Source organism: Brachyistius frenatus, unplaced genomic scaffold, assembly GCF_029030835.1.
Source record: "Brachyistius frenatus isolate BFR_SWC_R1_liver_20210118 unplaced genomic scaffold, ASM2903083v1 Contig_167, whole genome shotgun sequence".
NCBI lineage: Eukaryota > Metazoa > Chordata > Actinopteri > Embiotocidae > Brachyistius > Brachyistius frenatus.
In genome coordinates, this window is record NW_027210766.1 from 695,704 (window position 1) to 720,497 (window position 24,794).

Here is a 24,794-nt window from a genome sequence, read left to right on the forward strand (position 1 = left end):
ACAAAATCTAAGCTGATGATGAAATCCGAATGTGAAAACACAATGAAAGACAAATAGCAGTGCAATAGAAGCTGCAGTAGTTCGGAGAGTTGAGACTTCCCTTCACTGAGACTGACCCCAGGATACTCTGTCTTCTGTCCAGAAGGATCTCGTCCACAAACAGATCAGAAACTGTCAAAGAGACGACAAAGAAAATGCCTGTCACTGAAACAGGCACGGGGGGGAAAACAGCAGCGAAAGCCAGATCCCTGTTGTGGGAATCTGCAACCGACTGCATGAGATTTGACTGGATGAATTTGAATATGCAAATCCTGGAGAGCACAGCTTCGTGATCTGGAATTAATTTAGTCCAAGAGCACCTGCAGTCATGTTGTGTCTGTGGATAAAAGACAACTCTGATCAAAGAGACACCCGAACTGTGGGGAAATAAAGGGGAAGAGGGCATCATTCACTGTTGGATGTTCCTGTAGCACATCATATTTTACTTGTCATTGCATCACCTCGCTGTCAGAGCTGGTCTGCACCGCAGAGGAAGGTGTACTTTCTTCTGGTTGGATTATTGTGGCGTGACGATTCAAGGTGGTGAATTAAAACAATTTATATTCACACAAGCAAGTTCATATTTCCTACTCCTGTTGCAATATGACGTTATGTCCTTCGTGTATGTTTGGGGACTTAAACAGCACAAAAGATAAAGAAGGTAGTTGAAAGGCGAGATGGTTGCATAATATATAAATATGTCTGCATGAAATTTTGTGCTTTTATCTTCAGATTTAAAAAAAAAAAAAAAAAAAAAAATTCTTACAACTGGTGTATTTTAATATTCAACTACAATGTAATATTCAGGCTCAGAGAGTCCAGACCTTCACCATAGTTTTCTATGATATTCAAATATGCAACTGCAACCACTGCTTATGTCTGGATAGATTTACACAACTGTTGGAATGATGTCGCAATACGCCGAAGCCTCACATCTCAGCTGTTGTATCGATTCTGAGCGCTTCATAACGACTGCTTGCTGGATTCAGTTTGAACTGGGACGTGTGTGTCCCAGAGAATTACCAGTACCTGTGAATGTGGGCTGAAATGGAGTCGTCGTATTTGTAGACTGCAGCTGCGCTCCAAATCGCATGCATTTTCTTTGTACTTCAAGTACGTACTGCAGCTACCATTAAAACAAATTATGTAATGTTAATATAGTGTGCAATACTATTGGGGCACGCCACTTCATCATAAAAACAGCTGACAAACACACAAACAATCAGACCAGACTAAACGCCTCTTTGTACCTGAAGCGGCCTAAAAATCAAATCACTCTGTTTTCTCTTAATGTTTTGTTTTAGAAACAGATTTTAATTTGGGCAAACCAAACAAGTGACTAACTGTACCAACATCATTTCAGACGACACAGAAACTAACGTAGCAGTTGCCAGAAGCAACTTATTTGAGCTTTATGTTTTCTCGCTCCGGCACAGGAGACGGATGATTAAATTGATTATCCTGCCAACAAACTTCTAATTGGCTCTATCGTTTTATCCAATCAGGAAGATGGCATCAGCGAACACAGCATCAGACCCATTTCAACCACTGACAGCATTTGTTGACTGTTTTCATCTCCATTCAGTTTTTTTCAGTGATAATTCCGACTGCTGATTACGACTGACACGTGTGAAAGCATCTTTTTTTTTTTTTTTTTTTTTTTTTACTGCAACCGTTTAGGCTTCCACCATATTTCTTAATGCTTCAGATTTCACATTAGTTCCACTTAACTCTGAATTGGTGTGTGTTTGTGTTTGTCTCCTTAAGAAGATTGGTGTGTGATGTGATGGCAGTGTGTGTGTGTGTGTGTGTGTGTGTGTGTGTGTGTGTGTGTGTGTGTGTGTGTGTGTGTGTGTGTGTGTGTGTGTGTGTGGGGGGGTGCTTGGACATCTGGCTAACTGACTGTAAGCTGCTGCATTACTCCCCATTAAGAGTCATTAAGACCCCAATTATAGTTACCACCCCCCCGGTCCACATGCACACACACTAGGGTTCTGCAATTATAGTTGGACAGTTGTTTTTTTGTAACACTGTGTGTGCAGTGGACAAAGGCCCGTGTTTCGTCTCTATCAATATTTAAATTTTGTTTTTAATCAAATTGATTTAAATGACTATTTGGTTGATGTTAGAGGGATTTGCCGGTTTGGTCGATGTTCACGTCAAATGAAGCTGCTGTGTTGAGACGTCCTGATGTCTAAAAAAAAAAAATGAAGGTCATCACCAAAAAAAAAACACACAAAAAATTGAATCTGGCTGAGCTTTTGCCACAAACCGTTGGAAAACCATCCAGCGACACACAGCTTTGTCCAATTAAATACGTGGATGTTTCTGCTAGACGCTGATAAGCAGTCAGACTCTGCAAACGTGACTTCCTGGATCATCTTTTCATCGGTACCTGTAGCTACACAGACCCTTTATTTTTTTTTATTATTTTTTTTTTTAACCCAGCTAAGCTCCCAGTGCTTCAGGTTTGGAAGCAAAATGAATAAAATAAAAGGAGACACGCCAACTATACGCACAATTAGGGTCACGCCAAAAGAGAAGCATTTCAAGGTTTCCTATGAAACACTGTGGAAAAAAAAACCCAACTCAAACAGCAGGAGGGGGAATTTAGCAAATAATGAAAAGCTTAGTCTGCCTGAAGTGCAGAACAGAGACACAGACACACATTTGTGCATGAAACCTTTATTGCTGGGTGAAATATCCAAAATGGCACAATTAAAAAGCTCGGTGCCGAATGAAGCCGCCTATCAATTTTTGTTATTGAGTTGATGATGAATGAAGGACATTTTCATGAGCTTTTACATGTGGTTTTTGCTTATATTATTATAGCTATTTGAGACTGTTTTAATGTCGCTAAATGAAAGAAAAGATATTATTCTTTCTTTTCTTCCTACTATTGGTTGTGGTATTCATATTTGTGGTGGTTTATGTTTTTTGGGTGGAAGGCCAGATTTGCTGATTTGCTGTTTTATCTTCTGACCCCGCAGACGCACAGATGAGAAACATACTCTCATACAAGCATTTACACAGCGAGACATCATCAGGTCCCATCTGAAGACAGTCTGCTCCTCCACACTACACACTTTTAACCAAAAGGCACACCCACATACACACGCGCGCACACACAGCTGGAAGGCTTTCTATCACGGAGAGATAACTACAGGCTGAGAACAATAGACCATCTCTTCTCCCATCTGGCGAACCGGAGGATAGAACTTCATTTACATTTCAGATCTACCCACCTCGGGGTGTGTGTGTGTGTGTGTGTGTGTGTGTGTGTGTGTGTGTGTGTGTGTGTGTGTGTGTGTGTGTGTGTGTGTGTGTGTGTGTGTGTGTGCGTGTGTGCGTGTGCGTGCGCGTGTGCGTGTGGGCAAGAGGGGGGGAGGGGGTATTCCGTAATAGGGAACAAAACGAGATTCATTTCAGGGTGAATTTGGGATTATGAATTAACACGCCGCAGTGCTGAAAGACTTCATTTACAGCTAATTGAGTGTGTTGGCTCATTGAAATGGCTGTTGTGTTGAAACTGGTCTGCCTGGCCAGCCCTTGGGACGTGTGTGCGTGTGTGCGTGTGCGTGCGTGCGTGCGTGCGTGTGTGTTTGGAGAAAGCCAGGGGTGGTAACCTGTACATTAGTGAACAGCTGTAGTTTAGACGTGTGAAATTAGATGCAGAAACTATAATAGGACGTGACACCTTCTCCTCTCTCTCTCTCCCTCTCCCTCTCCCTCTCTCTCTCTGTGGCAGGTGAGAAGCCCTATAAGTGCTCATGGGAGGGCTGCGAATGGCGTTTCGCCCGCAGTGACGAGTTGACGCGACACTACCGCAAACACACCGGAGCGAAGCCATTCAAGTGCAACCACTGCGACAGGTAAAAACACGCAAGGCACAAAAAACAACAAGCAACACGGCACACGTTACATTTGCGGGATATTCGTGACCTTTATGTGGCAAGAACCAGCGTTTCATCTGCTATTAAAGATGACCTGGGTTATACAGGGAACATATCTGGGATGTTTTTGTATATATTAAGCCTGCAACTGACTATTCTCACAGTGAAAGAAAAGCACGGGTGTAAATAATGACTTCCACAATTTGCTGGATTCCATTTAACTGCTTCAGTTTTGGGGTCCTGGTGTCGTGCATGTTGTCACAGAGGAACACACTGTCACACACTGAGGTGAACAGAGCCATCATCCATCTTATCAGTAACACCTACAATATGCGTCTACTATCATGACAAGTCAAAGTATTTTGTTTAAAACAGACCCAATATATATTTTTTTTTTCAATGATATCGTTAAAACCTTTAAAAATGTCCAACAACAACAACAAAAATAGCGAAACATGCCCATCACAACCTCCCACAAGGTTTTTAAAACACTTATTTTTACAGAATATTTAGCCTTTGTGTTGTTTCTTACTATTATTATTCTTAAACCTACATCACTTATATGATTTTTTTTTTTTTGTAACTTTGAGTGCATAGAGTTCAAAAGACTAAAATAAAGATTAGAACTAAAATATTTCTGTGACCTGCAGCATGCTTATTATCAGAGGATGTGATTACATGTGATTCTTTATTATGTTGTGGTAGTTTAAAAAAATAAAAATTGCAACTAATTACTAAAAACAAAATCACTTAAAATGCAAATTACATTGCAAAATTCAAGCAAAAATCCAGCAATTTTGATTGCAACAATAAGAGGAAAACTTGGCAAAGTTCTGGATGGACTGTCCAATGAATAAACTAACTGCTTAAAAGAACTATCGTATCTAATTCACTGTTTTTATGTGAGTAAAAGCAGATTCCTCCTGCTTACAAAACTCGTGCTAAGCTAGGCTAAATACGCCACAGTGAACCCACCAATAATGAAAAATAATCCCACTGACGTGAAAAGATGAGCTTGTAAATGGGGTTTCTTTCCCATTTCTGATGCCTCACCATTAAATCGATGGAGACATGTTGGCTTCGATATCACAGCACAACAATTTCTTTCTCTGTGAAAGCTTCCTCTGAACATTGCTCGGGAGAGCATTCAACACAGCGGGGGGGTGTGGGTGGGGGGGGGGCAAGTCAGAATCTCTGACAAATGATAATAACACAACATTTTTCATCCAGCCTTGTTCTACATGCGTCTCATGTGGAGTTCACACTGATAATCTTCAACAAATTTCAACTTTTTTTTTTTTTGGGGGGGGGGGGCAAAATCAGATCCTTTAAATAAACATTTTAGAGACGAAGTAACGAGTCGGCAGTTTGAAAAGGGACGTGAGCATTTTACTTTAAGGTGGTTTCCTCCTTCAGCCGCTGTGTGCAGGAGGAGCGCAGCCGAGTCCCTCATCGTCGGCCACAGATTTAAAACTGCAGCTTATTGTGTGGTCAATTTAATGATAAGTATGTTATTATCTTACATGAAGTTATTTCCTAATGGAGTCACGTTAAAGGGCAGCCAGACGGACACACGGAGGACAAGTGTTTTGTTTCTGCTCAGAAACTTATTGACTTTCAAGTCATGTTATCTGGCTGCTGGTAGAAGATTTTTTTTTTTTCTCATCCTGCGTCGATGTGTTTGTTTCACCGACTTGCAGTCTGTGGAAAACAAAGGAGAAGAAGAAGAGGAGTGTGTGTGTCTGTGTGTGTGCGCGTTAAACGAAAGCCAAACTAAATCTTCTGGTAGATGAAAGTAAGGGATGTGTTTGTGTGTCTGTTGAGAGTCACATCATCACTGTTTGGTCCTCAAGGTACAGAGAGTGTGTGTGTGTGTGTGTGTGTGTGTGTGTGTGTGTGTGTGTGTGTGTGTGTGTGTGTGTGTGTGTGTGTGTGTGTGTGTGTGTGTGTGTGTGTGTGTGTGTGTGCGTGTGTGTGTGTGTGTGTGTGTGTGTGTGTGTGTGCACGCGCGCGCTTACTCATGCCCCTGTGCTGGCAGTTTAAATGGATTCTGGCTATTGGCAAGCAGGTCGCAGCTAATTGAGTGGCACCAGATGCCAGCTCCACTTTAACATACAGTCTCTGTGTGTGTGTGTGTGTGTGTGTGTGTGTGTGTGTGTGTGTGTGTGTGTGTGTGTGTGTGTGTGTGTGTGTGTGTGTGTGTGTGTGTGTGTGTGTGTGTGTGTGTGTGCCTTTCCAAAGCACACACACACACACACACACACACACACACACACACAGACAAAAACTTTTGCCCCAGAGACAGTGTAATTGGCTGTTGTGGGTTCCCTCTAGTTTGGGTTTTAGACATAAAACCCCCAGAAACCTGCTGGAAGCTTCTAATCCAGGCTGAGAGCTGGGACTGTATTAGCTCTTTTTTGGCACACACACACACACACACACACACACACACACACACACACACACACACACACACACACACACACACACACACACACACACACACACACACATAATGCAGAAACACCACACACACACACATGCACATTGAGTACAAAGACGTTAAGATGCAAAGTCATTATTGACTCACAGGAACATTTAAATGTCCAACAACACAACAGCACAACGGCTCAGACGAAAGCTGATCCTGCGGTGAGCACCACTGAGGCTCCGCCCACCTCTGAGTCTGAGGTCAAGGTCCCCATTCATCCTCTGAAACTTCCCGAAGTGAATCACGGCTGCAAAGCACGAACATCGGTGTCAGAAATGATGTGTAAGGCAGTGTGTGGAGATCCGTGAACTACACCTATCGAGGGGTGTTTCAGTAACATACATCCAATCACAGCGCCTAAGATCTCAAGCTAAAGATTGCGCCATGTGTTTTTTTCCTTAACCATATTATCGAAACATTCTGAAGCATCTTCGCCATAGCAACAGGCACTAAGGCTGCTGGGTAATCCAGTGTTTAAACAGGCCAATGTTAGCGTAGTGTACTGTTTAAGAGTTAGATAAGTTAAGTTTCAATTTACGCATTACTTTAGTGATAGCTCAGGATTTTAGAGCGGTTTTTTTTGTTGTTTGTTTTGTTGTATTTATTGTTGTTTTTCACATTGAGGTGTTATAAACTAAGTAAAATGGCCCTCTGAATTGTAATGTTGATCTACCGATTTAGTCTGAACTACAATATATCTCAACATTCATGTTCCCACGGAAGATAAGCCCCCCCGCCTTTACAGAAACAAAACATGTTTACCACATGTTGCAACATCTGGAAAATATGTGGAAATGTTTCCACAGGGGAATATATATGGGCTTCATTACATTACATTTCATTTAGCTGACGCTTTTATCCAAAGCGACTTACAATAAGTGCATTTACAACCGTGAGGGTACAAAACCCAGAACAACAAGAATCAAGAAAATACTATTTCTTCAAGAAAGCCAAACTACAAAGTGCTCTCAGTAAGTGCCATTTTAAGTGCTACTAAAGTTCTACTGTTCAAGGTAACGTCACACATTACACCATTACATTTTTTTCCCTAAACCACGTTTCCCAAAATACATGTTTCACATTTACATGAGTTTTTTTTGCACATGTGAAATTCATGCCGTTCGGTGTTCCCCTGACAGCAGGTTGACATTTCTGATTCAAAGCGAGGCATCTCAAAAAGTCCTGGACGGATTGCCATTCAATTTTCTGCAGACACTCAGGGTCTTTGTGAACTCTAGTGGTCCCGGCTCTTTTCATCATTAAGTTCAAATGTCAATTTGTGCAGCACTTTGGTTTAAATTGTCACGAGAGTTACACCCGGGCAGAGCTTGACTTTCCCAGTGCTTCCCTTTAACAAAGTACAAAGTGGATAGAAACAAGCTTAACATAGCAAAGATGCGTCTTGATCTTTACAGTGACAGACAAACACACACACACACACACACACACACACACACACACACACACACACACACACACACACACACACACACACACACACACACACACACACACACACACACATCTGTGGTGGGAGGAGCCCACCAAATATTACCATTAGAATGGCTAAAAGTGGCAGCCATGGAGAGGTTAACATTAGATAGAATGTTCAATCTGACACAATTTCTCCAGGGGAAACACACACACACACACACACACACACACACACACGGCAGTCTGTTATTAATCCTGCCTAATCAAGCGGGGACCCCCTGATGTTTCCATGGAGCTGGAAGAAGGAGGAGGAGGAGGACAGAAAAAAAAAAAAAAGTGAAGAGGAGAAGGGAGAGTTTAGAGGAGGAGAAGAGGAGGATAAGGAAGTGTGTGTATATTGGAGGGGAGTGGAGTGGAGTGGGTGGGGGGGTACCAGCTGGTCTGGCTGCTCCATCCCGCCCCCCCCCTACAGTGACACAGTAACTGGCTTGGCCATCTGTCCAGCCACACACACACACACACACACACACACACACACACACACACACACACACACACACACACACACACACACACACACACACACACACACACACACACACAGACTGGTGAAGGTGTACAGTAGGTACCACATGGCCAGCTAAAGGGCTGAGGGGAAACACTCGAGCGCAGACAACAGAGAGCAAAGTTCAACCGTAACACTCACACCGTGCTCTGCAGGATTTTAAGTGAATGAACCTGACAACACTGTCGGCGAATATTCAAAACACGAACCGTCCAAAACGAAACGGCAGAAGAAGGCACTCGATTCTCTTCGTCTTGTTCTTCATAAAAATTTGAACTGTTATTTAGACTCTCGTTTTTTGTTGTAACTTTGTAAACAGCATTTTAGTGACTATGACTAAACACTCTGTAGCCCTCGATAAGCGCTTTGAACACAACAGGCTGCAAGCAGGGCGAAAGCCTTCATACACTCGGCAGCGTTATTGCACAGATTTACGAGTGAGATCGTGCTGCAGTAATATCGACAGCTTGTTTAGTCATTCAAATGGGATTGAGGATTATTAATTTCTCTGTTAGCCAAGGTTAATTGTAACCACAGATTTTAATGGTGGGAGCAGCTGGATCATGTTATTAGCTATATTAGTGGAATAGAAAATGAATCATCACAAAGAGCGTTGGAGGCTAAAGGAAATTAGATTTTCAATTTTGCTGCTGCTGTTTTCAGTGTCTACGTTTCGTGAAGCCTGACAATCATACATGATACCACGATGTGTTTGAAAAGGATGGGAAGTGTTGGGGTTGTGTGGAGGGAGGGCCAAAACAGAGGAAAAGATCCATTTCTAAACATCTCCAAACAATCCTCGGAAGGATTTAACAACGGATGCAGACGATTTACAAACATAGTGAATTCAGCTGACATCTTTTTTTATGATTTTTTGTTTTGTTTTTTTTGGAGCAGACAGAGTCGATTTCATTAAACATCATCAAACCAACAAACTTTGAAGCACGCAGCATGCAGCTCAGCCCATTATCAGGCTTGTAATACAGTCATCGGGCCACTAGAGGACACCGTGTCAGTGCCACGTTTTGCCTCGTCGAGGCGTGAAAAACACACGCGTGTATGACCAGTCAGTTAAGGAGTTCACGTGACGACGTACGAAGTGACAAACTCCCATCGGGAGGTGTTAAGAGTCCGTGAGTAAGCAAAAGTCAACTGGGATTTCTTTTAAGTAACGCATGTAAGTTACTTACATAACGTACCGTCTTTAACTTATTTTAGATACGTAACGTTATTTATATAAAAACACTTATTTAGACCCCAAACGACGATCTTCCCTAAACTAAACAACGTGTTGATCTGGTGCTTAAACCTACCCGAGCGAGGCAAAACGTGACGCTGCCACGGCATCTCTAGTGGACTGATGGGTGTATTACACGCTTTGGCATGATAGAGTTGCACAGTAACATTTTATGAAATATAAGACCCCCACCCTAAGGTTGTCAGAGAGAAGTATGGTAGTTTTTTTTTACTACTAAACCTTCTTCAGGTGGGCACCAAAGGTTTGTACGCCTCAGCGTTAATTTATGTTCAGCCAAAGAAACCTCGCAGCTTTATGACAGGACTTCAGTTTGTTTCAGTTTTAGGAAAATAATAAATATGCTGGTTTACCATTTAATCCGTGAGAATGTTTCCCTGCTAAAGTTTAAAATCTTTGTGGCTCGAAGTTGAAACCTAATTATTGCGTTTTGAATGAGGTTTCCTGCAGAATTTGAAGACTGAAACTAGGAGAATAAATCACAGTAAAAGCAGTAGAGTCGGCTGCAGTGAAGCAAACTATGTATTCCACATCCGAGTGTTTGGCTCCGCGTCTACTCAAGTCTGGATTGAACAACAGCCTGCCTAAACACACACACACACACACACACACACACACACACACACACACACACACACACACACACACACACACACACACACACACACACACACACACACACACACACACTCAAACACACAAAGAATAGGCTTGACTAATTAATAATGAATAAAGCCTCTGGCAAATTGCATTTTTAATTTCTCATTTTAGTCTCGCCCACATTTTGTTTTGCCTCTCCTTTAGTCATATCATTAGTGATTCATTTTATTGTGGATGTTCAGCTTTAACAGTCCTGGCAATTGATAAAGTACATGTAATAAAATTAAAATGCTCGTGACGCTGTGAATCTTATAATGTAGAGCACCAGCACCTGGTTTTATGTCTCTCTCACATCAGGTGCAGTCAGCGCTGAGCTAAATGACCCGGTATTAGAAAGCACTGCCAGCCTGTCTGCATTAGAGTCCATGTTCACGATGCATATCTAATACGTTCCTCCAGTAGTATTTTACTCCGAGCTGGAGGACTTGACTGCAGAGCTGCGGGTGTCTGGCTGTGATTTATGGCCGAGTTGGAGTCGTATTTAGGGAAATCACTGAGGCTGAATCGGCCCTGTATACGTCTTAACATCTGGGTCTCACTGGTGTGACTTAACCAGGTGAGACAACTTCAATTCACTGTAGTTTTAAAATGAAGTGGTGGAAATCTCTGTGCTTCTCTGCATCACTAGATGTGTGTGTTACGAAGTGAGCTAGCGTTCTGTCTGCTTCACTCTGCCCATCTGTCTGCCTATTATTGTAAAATCTTACCTCCAACTGAAATATGACTCTAACATCCACATCAGCTATTGAAACCACTTTTAAGCGAGTATGCATTTGGGATTTAGCTAATTGAGCCCAACGCATAATATGTCACTGTTTTGAACAAAATTTCCAACAGACATCTAAAATTTTTACATGGACAAATATCACCTTCTCAAGCAGCTTAAACTGACCCTGGTAAACTGAAGCTGAAGCAGACCAGCTTAATATTCACGTTTGACCATTTTGCGTAGGATTGCTACTCATTATTATTTTCACAATGGAGCAATCTGCGGATTTTTACTTTCTTTTACTTATTGGTTGTTTGGTTTGTTTTTGAACAGGGTTTTGTTGAACCAACAGTCCAAACTTGTCTTTAAAAATTATAATCAATGAATTAAAACTACACAAATTATTCAAAAGAAAACAGGATTTCACATTTTAGAGGTTGTAGTCCTGACATAAGATGATAATAATGAAATGAGAAAAATAATACATTATCATAAAAGTTAATTTAATTAAAAATGATTAAATTGAAAATTAATTTAATTGTTAATTCTCTATCCATTGACTAATCAGTGTGTTAACTAATTAATTCAGGGTTGCTTGTATACTATTGATTTAATTAGTTTCATTTACAACAGAGAATTCAATTTTAGGGTTCTCTTTGCAAACATTTCAATTTTATAAAGTAACTATTAAATAAAGCTGTCAGATAAATGTAATGGAATATATAATTTCTTATGTGTCATTGTAAGGTTCAGTTGTAAGGACCTCACCATGTAAAGTTTCCTGACATGACTATTGGCACTATGCAAGTGAAAATTAAATTGAATGAAGAGCGCAATATTTCCCCTTGAAATAAAGAGGAGCAGAAGCGTAATGTTGCATGAATGTAACTCAGTACTTGAAGTACTGTACTTGAGTAAATGCAAAGTATTTACTTACATTCAACCACTGGTTTTAAGGCTGGGAAATCTTAACACGTAGCAAAAAAAGGCAATGGGAATATTGTTGGATGTTTGGTATTTTTCATCATCAACAAAAAAAAAACATCTATTTAAGCTTAACATTAGGTACTGTGCATCATGGGTCACGTTGGTGTCCGACAAACCAAACGGCAGCTCCACATCTGTACCGAAGTTCTCAGTGCCCTTAAAATGCTGCACTGATGATCACTCATGTTTCAAACCAGGGCACGTGATGGATAGTTGAGCCAGCTTGGGACTGACATGTATTCCTAGCAGGTACATGGAGCCGGTGAATATTTCAGTGGACTGTGAGCAGTGTGGAGCCTTCGCAAAGAAGCATGGACAGACAATCTGTAGTGGAGGAGGGGCCGCAAGTGTGGAGCATTTCCAGCAAATACACACTGCCGGTGGGAAGTTCAAAGAGCCTGGGATTATGGAGATTTCCCAAAAATTACACAGACCCCAGTGGGTATTTAAGGGAGGTGGGAGTGGCACATTCACAGCTAATAAACCCAGCCGGTGGCATCAATGAGCAACACTTGCCAAGCTGATATATTACGGTTATTTTGTGCAAATATCCAACAAAATAGGACTAATTATGCCCTTACACGTCTTTACATGTCACTTATGTGAGCTCTTTCTATTTTTATTCCAATTGCCTTGCCAAAGTGCTTCTTCTGTTGTGTCCTAACTTTAATTTCCTGTGTGTAATGCACATATTTCATGCAGATGTTGGACATTGAATGAATATTTCCGATGTTTCTCCGTTTCTTTCTGCAGGTGTTTCTCTCGATCGGACCACCTGGCCCTGCACATGAAGAGGCACATCTGAGGGCAAACAAGTAAAGGAGTGGGAGATGAGGAGGAGGAGGAGGAGGAGAAGGAGGAGGAGGAGAAGTAGTAGAGTAGTAGGAGGAGGAGGAGGATGAGGAGGACAGAGGGATGGGCAGTCAAGCTACCAACCGCCCGCCTTGTTCAGTCCCGTCCAAAAACCAGTTGGCTCAAATGGCCTCCATGGACGGGAGGAAAACAAGGAGTAGCTAGATTGTTGTTTTTCTTTAAAATTACACACTCACATTTGCAATAGTGAACACTTCACACACCCGTCTTTGAATGCATCATCCCGGTGAACCCCAGCAGCTCTGGGGGCTTGGACACTGCCAAACCGACATGTACTTAACTCGCTTGGTGATACATTACGCCGCCTTTTTTTCTTTCTCTGTATTCAGCGTGTTTAAATTCTCGAGTCACTTTGGACGAGAAAACTTTAAATATCCATATAGTCAGCTGTTAGTGCTTTACCGGCTTTTGAAATCAAATACTCAGCTTTTTTTTTTTCCTTTGTTGTTGATGTTTCTCATACACGGAACATGAAACCATCATCTGCTGCAGTCAGCTTCAGAAATCTATGTGAAGAAAACAACAATGCCAAATCTGCAGGAGAGAGGCTGTACGGATTGACTCCTAGAATGGCTGACAATCGAACCCAGGGCTCGGACACTGGGTGTTTTGGTGCACCCATGGGACCTCGGTCAGCGGGTGCCGCTGCAGCTCTCAGGCTCTCCTCCGGCGGGTGTTTGCATCTCTCACCTTCACTGAGACGCCTGCCGCCTCCGCAGGCCATCTGACAGAAATGCGCAGCGACACTTTCTTCCCTTTTTTTCTACTTAAAGGACAATGATTCTTCTTATTGCTGTTATTAACGAAAATGACACTTTGTTCTTTTTCTCTCTTGGAGAAAATGTCTTAAAACTCACTGAAAGGTGTTTAAGAAAAAAAAAAAAAAAAAAAAAAAAATCTAAGATGACTTCAACAGAATGTGTGGGATGAGAAGGAGAGCATTATTGGTCTTTTAATCCTCATGTGCACTGACTTTGCATCTGCAGTCTGTCAGCAACCAGTGGATGAAAAAAAAAAAAAAAAAAACAGAATCATACCAACTCTCAGAAAAGGAATTTGTATTTTATTTGGACTAAAATATAAGCAGAGAGGTCTTCATGTTTTTTTTGTGCTGCTCTTCCTGCTCTGCGATTCACTGCAGCTGAAAAACAAAACCCTGGTACGACCTCCTGTGGTCTCGCACTCTACCAGTCAGGCAGAGGACTCGCTAAAAACTGGAAACCCGTTTCTTAGCTGTGGTTTTTTTTTTTTTCTCCTATTTGTTGATTCTGAAAGTCATCCTCGAGCGCTTTCACAGACTCCGAGATCTCATCTCCCTGGCAGCACTGCAGGGCAAGAACGAAGGCTGAAGAGCTGCTTTTTGGTAATTCACGTGGGACTAAAGATACCAACCGACTTCTGTGTGGTGGTTCTGAACAGACACGGTCACATCGACCCGTCAAATTTGCCTGTTTCGTATCCATTGACTGCACTGACTTTTTTTCAATGTTATTTGTGCTTTTTTTTCTACAGCGAAAAATAAGGAAAAAAGGAACACAAGGAAAAAAAAATCGTAAAAGGCTTGAAAAAATACAACACAAAAACAATTCTGTCTGACTCTACACGTTGCATACAAAACAAGCACACATATTCAATCAACACACACACACACACACACACTCACTCACTCACACCGCAGTTCCTTTGCTCACGGCTCCTCTCGAGATAAGACTAATAAGATTTAGGAAAATAATTATTAAACTAATGAACAGAGTTGGAAAACAAAACATTGCATGGCAGGCTTTATTGCAAACACACACACACACACACACCAGCTCATGAACACACACGCACACATTCTTCCTGGAATTATATGTTCTGCTCCCAAATCTTTTTTCACAGTAGGAATTTAGCAACTGTTGTTTAGTAGAAGAGTATCTTAGCTCTCGGCTGGAGGTAACAAACGATTCCAAATCCTTTGAAGTGAAAAATCAGCTTGTTCTCAGTTCCAACAATCACCCACATATCCCTCGCTGCAGTTTGTGCCTCTCATTTAATCAGTGTTTTTACTTCAGAGACTGTGCTTACATTGTTGGTTACAGTTGAGTGTATTAGCCACTGTTTTCATCAGAAATGAAAGGAAGCAAAGCAATTGCAGCAGATCTTTAAAGAATTAAAACAACAGCAAAAAAGTTGCAGCTTGAAGCAACGCTAACAGCTGGCTCTTCAAAAAACGGATGAATCAGGTTTCTGATCACTGACAAGCCCCCAAAAAAATGACAAAATTGATTGAAACGGGGGAAAACAGTGATTTAACCTGTAAGTTGTTCAGCAGACAGTCAGTGGGGTCACAAGCTCTTCCTAAAAAATTTACACTATCATAACAGACTGTTCATGAAATTCCCAGCTCCAGTTTTTATTTGAAAAAAAAATAAAAAATAAAGCCCTGTGAAAGTTACAACCACTTGTGGTGCTATTGAGCAAAATTGTTATGCTTCAGCCCACGTTATATTTTGGGCACACATGGTAGCAGGAAAGCTGTTGAATTTCAATGCTTTCAATAGATGACACCTAAACACATGTGTGAACATCGGCCTGCGCAAGCAGATGTGGATACCATGAATTAGCCAAAAGGTTTGTCGAATCACAAGCTGTTTTTTTAAAAGCTATCCATAATGTTTGATGAAAACAGTTAAGTTTGAACTGTAACCTGGATGTAATCACTAATATCTCAAATGTAAAGCACGTTAGATGAGAGAAAACTAAAGCAAACACATATCCATGACACCTGCTTCCTTTGCTCTATAGTTGCAAAAAAAAAAAAAAAAAAACTCGCCTTGCAATCGGGGCATTCAACACCAATACTGACACCGCTGCTCCATCCATCCACCACCACCTATATGCCCTGTAGCACATGCAAACAGTCTAATACTTATTGCTGCTGGCTGGTGCAGCTGGGTGAGGGTGCAGGTTCCTGAAGCTGGCGGGGGGATTTCACATCCCAGTGTGTCCAGTCATCGAGCCAGTTGGCCTTGCCAGCCTTCATTAGGTGAAACAGTAAAAACATTCCCCTCCAGAAGGGGGTTTATGGTGCAGCTTCAAACAATCGATACCAAAAACCTCCAGCATGGAACTGCCCTTCAGCCACGGGTAGAGTCTCCCCGGTCAGGAGAGACCGCCTCCATACGAGTCCTGTGTATCTAGCGGCAGCTTTCTCTACTAACTCTCTCTTTTCTGCTAAATGTGACAAAGCAACTCACGATTGAGATAAATCCAGTGTTTCACTTTTGATTTCATTTCATTCTTACTGGTTTCTATTACAAATGCTGTGTTGATGGTTGTTTTCTTCAGCTTGGATGATGCAAAGTCGTGCCGAAATGTTGAGGCACGCAAAGGGATGTAGAAGAAGCCTCCTATACAGGACGTACAATCATAGAGGGATGGGGATCGTAGCACTTTTGAGAGGCGTTTGTTGGCATGAGTGTGTGTGTGTGTGTGTGTGTGTGTGTGTGTGTGTGTGTGTGTGTGTGTGTGTGTGTGTGTGTGTGTGTGTGTGTGTGTGTGTGTGTGTGTGTGTGTGTGTGTGTGTGTGTGTGTGTGTGTGTGTGAGAGAGAGAAAGAGTGTGAGTGTGTGTGTGTGTGTGTGTATGTGTCCCTGTTAGGCATACTGTGAGGGAAGCAGTCATTCAGTGAAGAGGTCCGTAACTGCTGAACAAGTGTGCAACTATGTGGGGGGGGGAAAGTTAGTCGATACATTTCGCTGTTGGATATTTTTTAATCTAAGCAATGGCTGACAATGTGTTCATCCAGTTTTTGTTCTGACCCTGCATTCATTCCTTCATTCATACATTCACACAAGTCACTGAGCTCAATGACTCGAGCCAAATTAAAGAGATGCAAACTCACGCCTTGCATTTCAAAGACTCCAGCTCTATGTGTCAGAATCTCTGTCAGACTAGTTGACATTCACTTCACAACTTTTTTTGGTGGACACTTTGGCCTTTGAGTTTAAATTTTTTTTTTTTAAATATGTCCGTGCTTATTCTGCTTAATTAAACATCATATTTTTAAGACAAGGTATCGAGAGGATGTAGTCTACAAAAAGTAAGGGAATAAGTCGTAAATTGAACTGCTCCTCTTACAACTTCCATGTAAAAACAAAAACTGTGAGTGTCAACTTTGCTCTGAAGGATTTGTCACTGAGAACAGGTCTGAGTTGTTCCCCAAACTGAATACAGTAGACATGCAAAATGTACACTTAAAGCTACAGCGATAGTCAGCATGAAACAACCGCAGCTCGTAGTTTGTCTCCTCCTAAATCAAAATCCCTCCTGACATCAGGACAGATCTCGTAGTCACTTAGATACAAATCCACATTTGGTTCCCTTCGTGTCTCTCAGCCCGTCAGAGCTGGTATTCTGTCACAGCGTTTGCTCCAGGTCTCCTGTCATCTCTCAGGCTCCTCCAGGCCGGCTAGCTGCCGTCCCACAGCTCTGATTAGCATTCGCACTCCCGGGTCCTCTTCTCTAGTTGCAGTTCAGCTAATGAGATAGCTCTGGGTCACAGGGAAACCGAGTGCTTTGGAGACAAAAAAAAACAACAACAGGGACGTTGAGCCGGACCGATTCCAGAGGTCTGCGCCCACTGGACAGATTTGATGGAGAATAAACAGAAAATCCCGTGAGCGCAGAGGAATACCAGGAGACAGTGAGATGTTTGTCAGAGATGAAACTTTCACTAAAAAAAAAAAGGATTAAAAAAATAATTACCCACATGAATATCCAAATCATTAAATCAGCTATTGCATTTTATCTCATGGATTACAGATAAAATAAATGACCATTTATCAGCAAAGTCCCGACAGATATTTAATCCACTCCGTGCCCCCCCACCACCACCACCACCACCACCACCACCACCACCACCCTTACCCCCTTCACTGTTAAAGTGCCATTCTAATTTCCCTCCATCCTCACCAAATCTCTCCCTTTCTGTCCACAGCAGTTGTCCATGCACTATCAGCTGCAGGAATGCTGAATGCACACTTTACACATTTTGCCCAAAGATTTGCATATTTGCAAGTTAACTGCTGTGAATGTAGTAGATGTAGTGGAAAGAGCTGAGAGGCAGAGACGCAGAAAAGGAGTGATGGATGAGAGGTGGAAGGAGAGGGATTGCTTTTCTTACACGACCGTCCCATTAAATCTTAATTACCTGATATGCTCCAACTCTTCACGCTTCATAAGATTCTCAGTCTCTTGTCTACTGTCAGCTGGAGCCGAACTCATCGCTCACAAATGTAAAATAATGTTTTCATGGTCTTATAGGGTGCCCGGTATAGTGGCGCTAGCAGCTTAAGCAGAAGTGAAGTAGCTTTAGTTTAAGTTAGCGTCTTAGCACTCTGCAGATAGCACTGTCAAGTCTCATTTCAAAGTCAGAGGTGGGCTTGAGTCTTCGGAAATGTTAAACTGTTGTGGAATACAATGCTTGATCACAAACTTCAGACAAGTTTACCATTCCCATACATCAAACGGAGAGAGTGGAGAGGAAATCCAGAAAATCTACTGAAGGTGCTTTCACACTGGAAGGTTAGTCGGAATCTGGGATCATCTCACCTGCACATTTGGTATTATGAGCATTTCTCTCTGCCTCGGGTGCAGAAGATGAAACAATACCCAAGTCCGTCTGAATTCAGTAGCTGCTGATGAACTCTGGTGCGGGTCACGTGCAGTTGGGAAGCAGATTGGAGCCTGCAAGAAAGAAAAAAAAATGGCAGCGCTTCAGTCAGGCTGCCTGAATAAAGAGTACACTTGAGTTGAATGCTGATGTAGATAAACTAAACTCTTCCTACAAAAGCTCAGCAGGACTCTATATTGCGTGCTATTTAATTTGTATGTCAGAATGAGCAGTTACAAGTGGTTTTTGCGAGTGCTGGTCTTGAGTGTCAAATCAAATTGGTAAAAGAGATCCTTGCTTCAGGAAACCTACAGCAATGGAGCAATGAGCCAACCGAGGAGTTTCAGCCTTCATTCACATTTCAAGAGGGGCAGAACTTTTCTTGTCCAAACCCAGAAAAGGCACATCAGGTTGCAATTCGTAGGGTGATGCAACGGGAATTTGTCGCCCAGGGTACACATGTCAACACCTAGTCTTACCGCGATGTTCTGAGGAGTTTGAGAGAAAAGTTTCGGTGCAAACGACCTGAACTGAACTTTCCAACATGACAAACCCCCCCTTCCCCGCCCCCTCCCCGCTCACAGCACCTTGAAAACGGGCGAATTCCTCACCCTCAAAAACACAGTTGGATTTGACTCCCTGCAACTTCTTTCTGTTCTCCTCAAATTTTAACACCAACTTTGATGTGCGTTTTTTTGTTCCAGTCTCTTGTTGATGGCAAAAGCTCATTCCAGACCAGTGCTCACAAAAAAAATGTAACTCGGAAGCAGACGTTGCTCAAGCGACTACTTACTCCTGAAGGTTACAGTTTTTACACCCAGCTCCGTGCACATGATGGGTGCCACTTAAGTGTTCACGTGCAACAGGAGCAGTCTCGAAACTTTTTGATCCGACTCATTCTCTGCAATTTGTGATTCGAATGCTTCAATCTGCTTGCAAATCCTTTTAACGTGAATTGTCCCAGGAGCAGGCGATCTTTGCTCAGGTTCGGATTCAAACCGACAAACCCAGTGTGAAAACAGCCTTCGAACATCCTCTTGTCACTGCAGGTAGTTGTTCAGACGTAGTCCTTCGAGGAACCAGGCTTCAGTTTCCACAGTTTTCCCACCATATCATCCTGAAGAAGGATTGTCACTTCTAGCAGCTTTTGTAAATAGCGTGAGATCTTAACGCACAGACCGCTCTGTGTGAAATTATGTGGCGACAGCACCATCTCAGACATTACAGCGTTTCTATAGATCTGCTTTAGTTCTTGCAAACATTGCACTACATCATCATCATACTTAGCTATTGCACTCTTCATGTGCGCGCACTGCTAGCATAGTCTGTTGGAGCACTCTGTCAAAAATATCCACTTAACATTTGTTACACGACCAGGATGCACTTTGGCACCAAGAACCATCTCCTACCGGTCCAGTCCCGAAAGATCAGTCTGTTTCTCCCTCCAGGGAAATGCCTTTTTCATCCCTGTTACTCTGGGGGAGTCTGTTGTACTCAGTCATGCTGTGACCCGGTTGATCTTTCTTGGTATCAGTGGCATCCCGGAGTGACTCTGTCTGTAACTACTGTGTTTGTCCATACTTGATGTGTCAGTATATAAGAGATTCACAGGTCTTTACCCTTCTCCTTGTGTCTGTATGTTTCACTTCACCCACACCAAACCCTCTCCACCACAACCACCACCATCAGAGCCCTCCGGGGCCCGACATGTTCACAGTCTGCAGACATCCTGCTGTTCTGAGACGTGATTCTCAAGAGCTAATGCAGCCTGGGAGCTCCGAGGAGTTCTTCAGTGAGGCTGCAATAACTTTTCCACCTTGCCTAGCTACACGTCCTCGGTCAGTACAGTTTGTTCAACTTCAGTCGATCCATCCTTGCAAGGTGCTTATACCCTCTTTGTTAATTTATCTGCTCAGTTTGTCGATGCCTGTCGATTTATTTGAAGAACCATTTTTTAAAGTCTGGCCCGCTCTCTCTGTCAATATGTGAAAAGAGGATTGGTACCAAACCTTTCAGTTTGTCTATGCTCGATTGTTCTATGAAACATTGAATCTAGAGGTGGTTTTTACCTCAACCAATTTTTTGGTAATCAACAAGTTCAAGAAAATGAAAAAGGAAACATGGAATATGCTGATTAACTTTTCAAAATTCTAATGCAACAGAACAAGCTATGCTAAATCCAAGATCTCATGCTTTGGAAAATGTGTTTCTCTTTCTCAATATTTTTTTCAAATTCCGCAATCCTCAACGAGGCTAATTTTGGTTTATGTTTATGTCCTATGCACCTGCATTTTTTTTATTCGGATGTGGACAGAACAATCTGTATTCTTATTGGTTGTATTGCAACGATTACTTCCCAGCTTTCCACAAGGTAACAATTTTGTATACAATAAATCGTTATGGTGAAAAACTCATGACTGCAGTAAACTAAAAATCCTTCAACATTTCAGTCATCAGATCTTCGTATGATGCCGATTATGTAAAGGATTCTTTAGTTTCTTCATAAAATGTTACTTAAAAATTAAATGATTTTTTTTTTTTTTTTAATGTGGGTCTTGTTTTCATAGTTTTGCCCATTGTTCCTACCAATCTTGTCTCTTAGAAGTTATATATAACTAAAGCTCAGCACTGAATATGTTTTAAAGGAAACAGCATTCATTTGGTAACTGTGATTTCTAAGAGACGGGGTTGTTCCTCTTGGTTATGACAACATGTCCTTCCGCTTGCCAGCAAGACATTTAATGTTTCCTTCAGTTCAAGTGCCGAACAAAAGTTTTAGGTAATTTCAAATGTGAAATTTGACTACACTTACCCTTGTTGTAATTGGATGCTGTTGTAAAAGCTATTTTAAGCGGAGACTAAAAAAAAAAATCTCTGTATTGCGTCTTTTGAATAACAGATACTGTTATCATAACCAACAGGAATAATGGCTGCAATGATGTTGAATATAAAAATGACTTTTAAAATGATGAGCATTTGTGTCGACTCTAACAGAAATGGATTTGGTGCCAATCCACATGCTGCATATTTTGTGGCCGATCCAATTTGGTCTTTTCCCTGAAGCGATATTTTAGCACCTTTGTACGATCCAGTGTGTGTTTGCAGTCAACTCACACCACAGCTGTATATTTTTGGGATGAATGGACATGCAGAAAACTGAAAAAGACAAGCAGATGTGTTTTCACGTCTCACATGTCGGGGCTCTGGAGCTCTGATACTGTTCACATCAACCTCGGATCCATAAGCCTTCACTCCACCCCGCCTTCCTCTCTTCTATCACCGTCATCTCTGTTGACTTGGTTTCATTTCAGTTCTCTTGTTTTACTTACAATTTTTTGCTGTACAAAGTGTTTAAAATATTATTTGTATTATATGATGTTAGTATGGTAATGTTCTTTATTAAGGAAGAAGAAAATTTATTTTTGTTACTGGTCTGTTTCATAATTCTTTTCTAAATTGGTATTGTAAGATATCTATGCAAGAACTGTTAAGTGGAGCATTTTTATTTAAGAATGTAATATGTGTAATAAATGGTAGAATCTGATTGTGACTGTTGTATTTTGTTCAATCAAAGATTTTTGTAGAATAATCTCACAGAACCATTTATCAATTTTAAACATTCTTGAAAACAGCAAACTGTTCTGTTGAAATTCACCATTTTGAATGACAAAAATGGTTCCTGGAAGTTGTCAAACTGTCTGCATGGAGTTAACTGGGTCTGTAAAAGTTTAGCCGAGCTGGGGTTAGCATGCTAACTTCAGGAGATATCTCTGCGGCACATAGACATCTTTGACATGAAGTCAAAACAGTTTTTCTTTGCATTCTTTTGATATTTTTTTTGTTAATTCTTGAATATTTCAAGCTGAAAATCTTACATATTGTACCTTTAAACTATACCAAAGAAAAACTACAATCTATTTATTTTAAGTACACCTGTGTGATGAATTACCTCTGCCTTGAAATTCTGCTTCATAAATATTAGTCATTAGATTTTCATTACCATCAAAATCTTCCTTTAGTATGGGTTCACATTTCAAAATTGTCACTTTTTTTTTATTTGCACCTCTTCACTTCAGACAAGACAGGCAGAAAAACCTTGTAGAAAAGGACTGAAAAATCACCCCTGTGTGGCTGCCCTGATGTAATTATGAGTAAAAGGGTAACACATTATTCCTTCACAATGGCCGTTTAAGGCAGATGGACACATCCTGTCCAGCCGCTGGCCAGAGCGTGGGCGTACGGGGAACCAGCGTCTCATAACTACAACAGAACAGCTCATCTTCTCAAGACCGGCAGTAATTTAAGGTCTTTATTACAAATTAAAACAATCTCATGAATATCTATGGTTCCCCCTCCCTATAAATGGGTTCATGGTATTTAATTAGAGCTAACTTGTCACTGACTGAGCTGACACAAGCCAATGTCATGGAGACTAAATGAGGTAATCAAATAATTAATGGCTAATTGGGGATCAATTAAGCAGAAGATAGGGAGCTCATATACAGCATATCTGCTCTGTAGGTTTGTCCTCTTACATAGAAATGGCTAATTAACTAATTAAAAGGGACCAAATTGAAACTGTATTTTTTTGTCGAAGGACGGACTTGATATTCATCCCTCTGATTTAAATCATCTTAACAGCGTCTCTTGGCTCTTCTGTAAATAGAGATTTTGCAGTTCTACGTGTTTTCTTTGCTTACAGAGCGCTTCAGATGAAGACATCTCAGCAGAGCGAACACAGAGGATTATTATCGTTTCTCAGCAGTGGGCTGTGTTGGCTAGAAAATGGGAATTCACAATGCTGATTAGTGTGGGCATTTTGAAGTTGTGCAAGCTTATTCACATCTTGTCAGAGGTGGAGAAGGAAGACGAGTGAGCTGTTTATAATCTTATTCAGCAGCATTAGTCGGTGTAGTGTTGATAAGTGTTTATAGAAACAGCAACCATCAGCTTTCCTTATAACAGCAGGAATAAACAGAAATGTGGTGACTCCCCCAAGAGCGTATTCTATACTTATCTCCCAGAAGGACCGTGTCAGCTCATTTAAGTGACTCTTAGACCACACTGTCCACCAGCACATACCCAGTGTAATGCTGCTTTGTACTAAAAGAGTAAAATATCCCATAACAGCTGTGCACACAACAACAGAGGCTCTAAAATGATTTATGACAATGAAAAAAGATGGAAAAATGGGAATAGAAGCATGATGCAAATTAAATACAAGAACATTGCATCTGTAATATTAAGAGAAGCTACAGCCATATCTGTGTGTTTTAACTTTTCTGAAAGTGTAGTCACACAATATGCAGGAGCCACAAGAACCGAAATGGCAGGTAATTATCTTTATTTGTCATACTCTTTGTTTCTGGTAAAAATAAAAATAAAAAAAATAAAAAAACACCCACTGAAGCTGCCTATCCTGATGTTCAGAACCTCATTGGCTATAAAAAGCGTCAATGAATCGCAGTATCACTTTCGACTGGCTGCATCTGCAAACCCCCATGGTGTGCCAACCATGGGCTCTGGTTGGCTATTGCAGGCTGTAGACATGATATGGAAGCTCCTATTGGTCAGTGAGGTGTCGATCAAAAGGTCAGAGTGCATTGCTGTCAAGAAGCCCAGGCACAGCAGGACCATGTGTCTTAGAGCTTTAATAACGTGTTTTGGACTAAATACTTTTCTGGAATGGATCTACTGGATCTCTGCTGACTGAACCAGACTGTTGTCGTTTGACTTTTATGGATCGTTGCTGGACTGTGATGCTTTATTGGTGAGTTAAATCACTATCATTATTGTTTGTTTGTTCAGTGCTGGTCTGACAAAGCTGTTTACTGTACTGTACCTGCTGTTACGATTGTATCTTGAAATGGTCCATTTACAACAATTTCCAAAGATTTTTCACAATTACACGTGAAGTGTAGCACTGTAGACTAAGCCGAGGAAGTTAAAACGACGGCCCGCGGGTGGGCTGTCAGATGGTTAAGTTAGTTGCCTCTTAATGACAGAATCAATAATGTGGAGTTAGACAGCTTGATGAGAAGATATCAATTAAATGTTATTTCGTATCACTCGGCTCAGAGGTCCAGGATGTGTTTAATGTTGCTTATAACATCAAAACTAAGAGCGCAGAGAAGCTGAAAAAGCACACCTTATAACAACTGTCTTTCCCCATGCCGTGCTGCCTTTGCTCAGAATATGGATTTTGTTCAGTGTTATCGGAAGCAGCCTGAACC

General features: G+C 41.4%; 1 protein-coding gene across 1 annotated transcript in view; it reads left to right on the forward strand.

Annotated features, from left to right (window-relative positions):
* The window catches only part of klf7b (Kruppel like factor 7b), a 67,234-nt gene extending 54,362 nt beyond the window's left edge, over positions 1–12,872 (forward strand). Inside the window, exons 3-4 of the mRNA XM_069717041.1 lie at positions 3,788–3,911; positions 12,787–12,872. Of these exons, the coding sequence (XP_069573142.1) occupies positions 3,788–3,911; positions 12,787–12,838 (176 nt within the window). The 3' untranslated portion in view covers positions 12,839–12,872. The remainder of the gene's footprint in view (positions 1–3,787; positions 3,912–12,786) is intronic.
* Positions 12,873–24,794: the final 11,922 nt, after the last annotated feature.